Source organism: Cebus imitator, unplaced genomic scaffold (assembly GCF_001604975.1).
Source record: "Cebus imitator isolate Cc_AM_T3 unplaced genomic scaffold, Cebus_imitator-1.0 Scaffold419, whole genome shotgun sequence".
Taxonomy (NCBI): Eukaryota; Metazoa; Chordata; class Mammalia; order Primates; family Cebidae; genus Cebus; species Cebus imitator.
This window is the reverse complement of record NW_016107734.1, coordinates 419996-428829: the sequence shown is the minus strand read 5'-3', so window position 1 is coordinate 428829 and position 8834 is coordinate 419996. Positions and strand designations below refer to the sequence as shown.

Below are 8834 nucleotides of genomic sequence, written 5' to 3'. Positions count from 1 at the left end.
AATTTAAAAAATGCAGTTGAGGCAAGTAATATTCACAGAGAATATTCAGAGAAAATTATATTTGTGCTTTGAGGCTAAATATCATTGGGTCCCTGGACTTTTTTTTTTTTTTCCCGAGACAGTGCAGTGGTACAATCACAGCTGACTGTAGCCTCGACCTCCAAGCCTCAAGTGATCCTCCTGCCTCAGCTTCCAGAGGAGCTAGGACTACAGGTGTGTGCCACCATGCCCAGCTAATTTTTGGATTTTTGTATAGAGATGAGGTCTTCTTGTGTTGCCCAGAATGTTCTTGAACTCGTGGGTTCCAGTGATTTGACCACCTCAGTCTCCTAAAGTGCTGGGATTACAGGTATGCGTCACCATGCCCGACCTCAAGCACTCTTCTGCTGAATAAAGGGGACATAGCTGTCCTATGCTATAATGGGCATTAGGATGTCATGCAGAGAAGGGTTGGGAAATCACCTTACAAGGTACAGTCCTCTGCTCAGGGGGGCCAGCAGGGTCTTATAGGCATCGTTCACCAGGGTTGAATGCTTCTCCGAGAAGTCTTTTTCAGTCTGTTAGTGGAGATGAAGATAGTACTATTACCATCCAAATCACAGTCTTTTTTCATTCAGGCTGGAGTGTGCAGTGGCACGATCTCAGCTCACTGCAACTTCCGCCTTCCATGTTCAAGAGATCCTCCTGCCTCAGCCTCCTGAGTAGCTGGGACTACAGGTGTGTGCCACTGGGCTTGGCTAATTTTTGTATTTTTAGTAGAGACAGGGTTTCACCATGTTGGCCAGGCTAGTCTCGAACTCCCGACTTCAAGTGATCTGCCTGCCTTGGCCTCCCAAAGTGCTGGGATTACACGCATAAGCCACTGCACCCAGCCCACAAAATTTTATAATATGCTGATAGGCAGGCACCTAAGGAAGTGGTTAAGTAGAGCTGGTGTGGGATGAGGTGCCTTTATATTCAGCTGATAGGTTTTAAGTTATCTGGGGAAGTCAGACAAAAGCTGTGAGTGAATGAGAGCTCTGGGTCTGGCAGGCTGGGGTCAGACTGCCATGGGCAGATAGAGCTGATTTTCCAGCTCTGTCCCTGATAATCACATAGCCACAAGACCACTGCCACCTGGTATGCACACATATTTGGGGATTATTGGGGTTGGCCAAGAAGCTACCTGAGACCTCTGGCTGAAGAAATCTGGGTGGACAAGACGCTGCAGTTGCTGGTACCTGTGCTGGAGCTTCACAGTATCAACTCTGAAGGAACAGTTGCTGGAAGGAAATTGGGAGATGAAATTTATGTGACAAATATTTAAAGATTTGTCTACCATGAGCCTGGTTCTTGCTTAGGGAGAAGATGCACTAAACATATAAACAGATAATTTCAAAAAGTAGTAGGTGCTATGAAGGGACACAGAACAGGGTCAGAGAGGGTAGCAGATGTAGTGGACAAAGAGATGGCATTAAGCTGAAATTAGAATGATGATGAGTAATCAAAGATCAGAACAAAGAGTCATCCAGGTAGAATTCCAAGAGCAACGATCTTGAGGTGAGAGCAAGACAGGGATGCTGAGGAACTTAAAAGATCAGTGTTATTGCAGCTCCTCATACATGTTCAGTGACTGGTGTGGGCAGATCCCATAATTAAGGGAAAGGGACATTCCTAAATTACACAGACAAAGATTCTTTGCTTGGCCAAACTTTAGTCAGATTTCTGGACCTTCTCCTAGGCCCGGCTGTGTGCTTTCTTGTATAATCCAGTTTTGGCAAAGAACCTTGCTAAGTCAGTTTAGCTACAATCCTCAATCCTCATATTTTATCACCTAGATCTCTGATTAGATTCTTCATCCTCTACCATTCTCCAGGAAGTGTCTGAGCACCCTGGCCTGTCTTTAGCAAGAATCCTTTTAGGTCGGTTTAGTCAGAATCCCGCTTACTCTGCTTCTTGGCTACAAATTCCCTCCTGGGCATGCTGTTTTTGGAGTTGAGACCAATCTCTCTCCCCCACTGCAGGACCCTATTGCAATGGTCCATCTACAAGATGGTCTTGAAGAAAGTCTTCCTTCAGTGCTTGAACTAGTGTTACTAATTTTTTTTTTTTTTAATACCACCCTATCTTTCCACAGTTCAGGTCCCTTTATCTCTGTCTCCCAGTTTATTTTAATCCAACCCCTTTCACTTTGTACTCCCAAAATCTATCCTATTTCCTTACCAGTTCAGCTGTGTCCACACTGCCCCATCTCTCCAAGATCCTCAGCCTCAGGGGAAAAAAACCCATGTATTGGACCCTCTCCCTCCAATTCTCACGTTTCCCTTAGGCCTCGCCCACAATATTAAGCTTTTCGTGCTTTAATCCCCAATCTTGGACCACACTTCTGCAGTCCTTTTTTTCTTTTTTTGAGACGGAGTCTCACTCTGTTGCCAGGGTGGAGTGCAGTAGCGCCATCTCAGCTCACTCTAATCTTTGCTTCCCGGGTTTAAACCATTCTCCTGCCTCAGCCTCCCGAGTAGCTGGGATTACAGGCGCGCACCACGACACCCAACTAATTTTTTGTATTTTTAGTAGAGATGGAGTTTCATCATGTTGACCAGGATGGTCTTGAACTCCTGATCTCAGGTGATCCGCCCGTCTCGGCCTCCCAAAGTGCTGGGATTACAGGCGCGAGCCACCGCGCCCGGCCTTCTACAGTCCTTTCTTAAAAACAACAACCCAACTTTAAACCTTCCAGACACTATCATTCAAGTCTTCCAGTCTTCCAGGTCCTGGCCCTCAAGTACCCTTTCCTCAAACTCCGCCCCTCGACTTCTCCTAACCTTTCTCGTCGGTACCGCCCCTCAAATCTCCCTCCACTGTAGCCTCGGCCCCCCTATTTCCTCTGACTTCAGTGCCCGCGTCTCCAGTCCCGTTCCTCTCCGTTCTCCACACCTCAATGCTGCCTCCCTCAGTCCCCGCCTCTCAATTTCCTCCTGAGAAATCAAGACACTTCACTAACGCCTGCTCTCCAGACCTCCGCCCCCCTATTAGTTCCGCTTTCTCTTCCGCAAGCCAGGTCCGCCCTCCCCTCTCGCAGGCCAGCCCCCGACGTCTCTCTCGCTCAGGCAGGTTTTCTGAAACCGTCGCTCGTACCAGTCCATGAGGCTGAAGTAGTCTCGAGTGGGGTCAGGTGCCTGCAGCGCTCGGCATTGTGGGCAGAAGAACCCGTTCTCCCGCCCAGGGCCCCCTGGGCTGCCGCAATTCCAACAGCGGGGAGAATTGCTTCCCGCCTGCGACGCAGCATCGCAGCTTAGCGGTCTCCTTCCGGGAACCCCTGTCGGCCAAAACCCCCACAGCCGGAGCAAAGCCCCAACTCTCCGCCGCCACATCTGGCCGGCGGCCTATGTAGCGGCGGTCACTCGTGGGGAAAAGCAGAGAGAGCGGCCAACCAGACTAATGCTGCTGATTGGCTGAGGAGTTGAGGGGGCGGGATCAACCGAGGGGAACCTGGGTTCTGAGTTCCGCTCTGCCTTCTAAACTACAACTCCCAGGAAGCATTGAGGCGACGCCTGACGGCCACATCTGCTGCTTTTCATTGGTCCGGCGGCAGGGGAGGGCATTTTGATTGGCTGAGGGTGGAGTTTGTATCTGCAGGTTTAGCGCCACTCAGCTGGCTGAGGCTGCGGAGAGTGTGGGGCTCCAGGTGGGCTCACGCGGTGAGTCATATGGGGAACTAATGTTGGGTGTTAGGTGGTTCGAATCCCATCCTCAGCGTTTTGTGCGAGGGGAGTCTCCTGAGCTTCGCTTTGTTTGTATTTTTGAGCTAAAGGGGGAGTGTGTGGGCGACTCTCTTCCTTTTTAGTAAATCATCCTCGAGGTGAAGTTCACTTCCCGTGTTACTTACAAGCTGAAACAGGCCTGAACGTACAGGATAAGAAGGAACAGAGTTGTGTTCTTCAATATCAGAACGAAGTTACTTTGTAAAAAGTTCTACAGATGTTTGTAATCATTGCCATTCTTTAGGTTCCATATCTAAAATACTTACAGAGAGGCCAGACTTAGCTACTGGGCGCTGCAGGAACTGGAAACGCACTGAGCTGTGTAGGATGATGTTCTGCAAGTGTCCTTAAGTGTATGGGTTGGGGTGGCCAGGAGTGGGTAGGAGGACATCAGTCCTCCTTCGGACTCAGGTTTTCTAGTTGAAAAAAAGATGCTGTTTCACTTGTAAGTCCTCTGGATTTTTTTTTAATTACTTATTTGTGATATAAAATATACGTATATGATTTGCCATTTGTACCATTTTAAAGTATACAGTTCAGTGATGATAAACACATATTCTTTTCTTTTTTTCTTTTTTGAGACAGAGCTTTGCTCTTGTTGCCCAGGCTGGAGTGCAATGGTGCAATCTTGGCTCACGGCAACCCCTGTCTCCTGGGTTCAAGCGATTCTCCTGCCTCAGCCTCCCTAGTAGCTGGGATTACAAGCATTTGCCACCACGCCTGGCTAATTTTGTATTTTTAGTAGAGACGGGGTTTCTCCATGTTGGTCAGGCTAATCTCAAACTCTGGACCTCAGGTGACCCTCCTGCCTCGGCCTCCCAAAGTGTTGAGATTGCTCCACCTAAGCTGGAGTGCAGTGGTGTGATCTTAGCTTACTGCAACCTCGTCTCCTGGGTTCAAGCAGTTCTCATGTCTCAGCCTCCCACGTAACTGGACTACAGGCACCAGCCACCATGCCTAGCTAATTTTTGTATTTTTAGTAGAGTTGCAGTTTTGCCATATTGGCCAGGCTGGTCTTGAACTCTTGACCTCATGTGATCCACCTGCTTCAGCCTCCCAAAGTGCTGGGATTACAGATATGTCCACCTGCCTCGGCCTTCCAAAGTGCTGGGATTATGGAAGTGAGCCACTGTGCCCGGCCTGCCCATTTCTTAGATTGGATTATTTGTCTTTTTGCAGTTGAGTTATTTCATCTCCTTATATATTCTGGTTATTCATCCCTTGTCAGATAGCTAGCTTCCCAATGTTTTTTCCCATTCTGTGGGTTGTCTCTTCACTTTGTTGATTGTTTCCTTTGCTGTGCAGAAGCTTTTTAGCTTGATGAAATCCCAGTTGTCTGTTTTGCTTTAGTTGCTTGTGCTTTTGAGGTCTTATGCAAAAAACCTGAGCTCAAACAATGGCCTGAAGCACTTCTCCAGGGTTTTTTTTTTAAAAGATGGGGTTTCACCATGATGGCCAGCCTGGTCTTGAACTCCTGACCTCAGGTGATCCCACAGCTCGGCCTCCCAAAGTGCTAGGATTACAGGCGTGAGGCACCATGCCCTGCCTTTCCAGTGTTTTCTTGTAGTAGTTTCATAGGTTTTGGGACTGGGCTTCTGTTTATAGTCCTGGAGTTTTGCTGCCCTCACTTTGATTTTTCACTCACTACTCTTCGTGGCTTTCCAATAATAATATCTCCCAGATAGCAAGCGTGGGTGGGTATGGGGAGTATTACATGCTTCACTTCACTTAATCCTCACCATCTGTCTACTTTTTTTCAGATGAGAAAACAGGCTTAGAGAAGTTGTGATCTACCTGAAGTCATGCACAGTTTGATGCAAGTGTCTGATCCGCTTGTCTCTAATCTCTCATAGCAACTTGTTGACACATTTTATCCAGTTGTCCTGTTTTGCTGAAAAAGCTGTGGGGAAGACTCAGCCTGGCTGAGGTAGTGTTAGACCAGAAGGCCCTGGAGCAGCTTACTCAGTTGTGGTATTGCCTTCCTGGTATGTTTTAAAGAAAACTCATCAGGATCTTTGTATCTTTTTTTTTTTTTCCCCCCCTTGAGACAGCGTCTGGCTCTGTTGCCCAGGCTGGAGTGCAGGCTCAATCACGGCTCACTACAGCCTCAACCTCCTAGGCTCAAGTGATCCTCCCACCTCAGCCTTCCAAGTAGCTGGGATTACAGTTGTATACCACCATGCCCGGCTAATTTTTTCTGTTTTCTGTAGATACTGGGTCTTACCATGGTGCCCAGGCTGGTCCCGAATTCCTGGGCTCGAGCCATTCCACCTGCCTTGATTACAGGCATGAGCCACCACACCTGGCAGAACCTTTGTATCTTGAAAGCTTTGTAAATACAGTCAGGGTGGGTATCCTAGTCCCTCCTTATTAACAATAGTAGTTTCAGTTACCAATGGTCAGCTGGGATCTAAAATATTAAGTGGAAAATTCAGAAGTTTTCATAAGAAATAATCAATTCAGGGCCAGGCTTGGTGGCTCATGCCTATAATCCCAGCACTTTGGGAGGCTGAGGTGGGTGGATCACCTAAGGTCAGGAGTTTGAGACCAGCCCGGCCAAAACAGTGAACCCCTGTCTGTACTAAAAAAAAGTATACAAATTAGCTAGGCATTGTGATGTGTGCCTGTAATTCCAGCTACTTGGAAGGCTGAGGTAGGAGAATTGCCTGAACCCAGGAGGTGGAGGTTGCAGTGAGCCAAGATCGCACCACTGCACTCCAGTCTGGGTGACTGAGTGAGACTGTCTCAAAAAAAAAAAAAAAATCAATAAGTGTTAAATTATGTGGTTTTGCAATGCTTTTTTCAAGTCACCCTTATATTTAATAATGGCCCCAAAGCCAAAGATGCTGGCAGTTTGGATATTGCAAAGAGAAGCTGTAAAGTGTTTCCTTTAATGAAAAGGTGAAAGATCTCAACTTAATAAAGAAAGAGCTGGGCACAGTGGCTCATGCCTGTAATCCCAGCACTTTGAGAGGCTGAGGTGGCTGGATCACCTGAGGTCTGGAGTTCGAAACCAGCCTGACCAACAGAGAGAAACCCTGTCTCTACTAAGAATAGAAAATTATCTGGGCGTGGTGGCACATGCCTGTAATCTTAGCTACTCTGGAGCCTGAGGCAGGGGAATCAGTTGAACATGGGAGGTGGAGGTTGCGGTGAGCTGAGTTTATGCCATTGCACTCCAGCTAGGACGACAAGATCAAAACTCCATCTCAAAAAAAAAAAAAAAAATGGAAAGAATTGTATGCTGAGGCTGGTAACATCTGTGGTAAGAACAATCTTCTATTTGTGAGATTGTGAAGAAGGAGAAAGAAAGTCGTGCGTAGTTTATATAGAGTTCTGTACTATCTGAGGTTTCAGGCATTCACTGGAGGGTCTTGGCTCTTATCCCCCTCTGATGGAAGGGACTACAATAGTATTGTTGACTGTGTTCTCTTGGAGTAGTAGTCTGAGTGTGGGGAGGAAGAGAATGTCCTCTCCCCACATTTTTTTTTTGTTAATCCGATTAAGTCAGCAGTGGACATTACTTTGGTTTTACTGGTGGTTCTGCTGTCAGAGTCTTGTTTTGTTTTCTGTTCTTTGGAGATAGGGTCTCACTCTGCCACCCAGGGTGGTGTGTAAGTGGTATGATCGTAGCTCACTGCAGCCTTTCCTGGGGTCAAGCAATCTTCCCACCTCACCTTCCCAAGTAGCTGAGGTCACAGCTGCATGCCACCATGCCTAATTTTCTTATTTTTTTGTGCAGAGGGGGTCCTACTATGTTGGCCAAGCTGGTATTGAACTTGTGGCCTCAAGTGATCCTCTTGTCTTGGTCCCCATAGTGCTGGGATTATAGGTATGAGCCACTGCACCCAGCCTGTTATGAGAGCCTACCTGTCCATCAGGTTAATTCTTTTTTTTTTTTGAGACGGAGTTTCACTCTTGTTACCCAGGCTGGAGTGCAATGGCGTGATCTCTGCTCACCGCAACCTCCGCCTCCTGGGTTCAGGCAATTCTCCTGCCTCAGCCTCCTGAGTAGCGGGGATTACAGGCACGTGCCGCCATGCACAGCTAATTTTTTGTATTTTTAGTAGAGACCAGGTTTCACATGTTGACCAGGATGGTCTCGATCTCTTGACCTCGTGATCCACCCGCTGCAGCCTCCCAAAGTGCTGGGATTACAGGCGTGAGTCACCGCGCCCGGCAGCTTAATTCTTTTTTTATTTTTATTTTTTATTTTTGAGATAGAGTCTTACTCTGTCACCCAGGCTGGAGTACAGTGGTGCAATCTCAGCTCACTACAATCTCTGCCGCCTGGATTCAAGCAATTCTCCTGCCTCAGCCTCCTGAGTAGCTGGGATTACAGGCGCCTGCTACTGCACCCGGTTAATTTTTGTTGTTTTAGTAGAGACGAGGTTTCACCATCTTACCCAGGCTGGTCTTGAACTCCTGACCTCATGATCCACCCACCTCAGTCTCCCAAAGTGCTGGGATTACAGGCATGAGCCACTGCGCCCGGCCCCATCAGACTAATTCTAAAACTAGGTGGGGAGACTCTGTTTTGGTCTCCAGTTTATAAAAGAATGGTTCCTGCAAGATTCCATCAAGGCAGGAAGGGCATTTAGGAGGCTGAAAAGATAAGCCCTATAGTTACTTAGCATCACAAAGGGACAGGTGGAGTTGTTTAGAACTGTCTTCCTTTGTGTTGTGCCTCATTAAGTAGTTGATTCCTTAGGTGTCAGGGAATCTAGATTGAGCAAACAGGTGTGTTTCCCTTTAGGCGCAAGCCTGAGGGGAAAAGGGTACTCAGACATTTTATGTAAATGGACCCTTTGGAGTAATGCAGCAGGTTATTTTACAATTTCTTTTGACTTGCTTCTGCTCCAAGTCACCTGATTCTTTGTCTTCTTGCTCTTTCCAAAAATCACAGATGCAAGCCGGGCGCGGTGGCTCAAGCCTGTAATCCCAGCACTTTGGGAGGCTGAGGCGGGTGGATCACGAGGTCAAGAGATCAAGACCATCCTGGTCAAAATGGTGAAACCCCGTCTCTACTAAAAATACAAAACATTAGCTGGGCATGGTGGTGCGTGCCTGTAATCCCAGCTACTCAGGAGG

General features: G+C 47.5%; 2 protein-coding genes across 4 annotated transcripts in view; one reads left to right on the top strand and one right to left on the bottom strand.

The window, feature by feature from the left end:
- Positions 1–443: 443 nt before the first annotated feature.
- On the bottom strand, positions 444–3437 carry HSCB (HscB mitochondrial iron-sulfur cluster cochaperone). Its single transcript, XM_017509679.2, has 3 exons — positions 3118–3437; positions 1166–1262; positions 444–557 (listed from the first exon to the last, which is right to left on the bottom strand). Exons 1-3 carry the CDS (start codon positions 3351–3353, stop codon positions 459–461), a joined length of 432 nt encoding a protein of 143 aa, XP_017365168.2. The 5' UTR covers positions 3354–3437; the 3' UTR covers positions 444–458.
- Positions 3438–3476: 39 nt separating this feature from the next.
- CHEK2 (checkpoint kinase 2) overlaps positions 3477–8834 on the top strand; it is a 55406-nt gene continuing 50048 nt past the window's right edge. For 2 of the 3 annotated variants that reach the window (XM_017509686.2, XM_017509682.2), the window contains exons 1-2: positions 3477–3680; positions 5504–5728. The gene's annotated coding sequence lies outside the window, so the exon portion shown is untranslated. The remainder of the gene's footprint in view (positions 3681–5503; positions 5729–8834) is intronic. The other variant, XM_037731777.1, reaches the window with a different exon arrangement.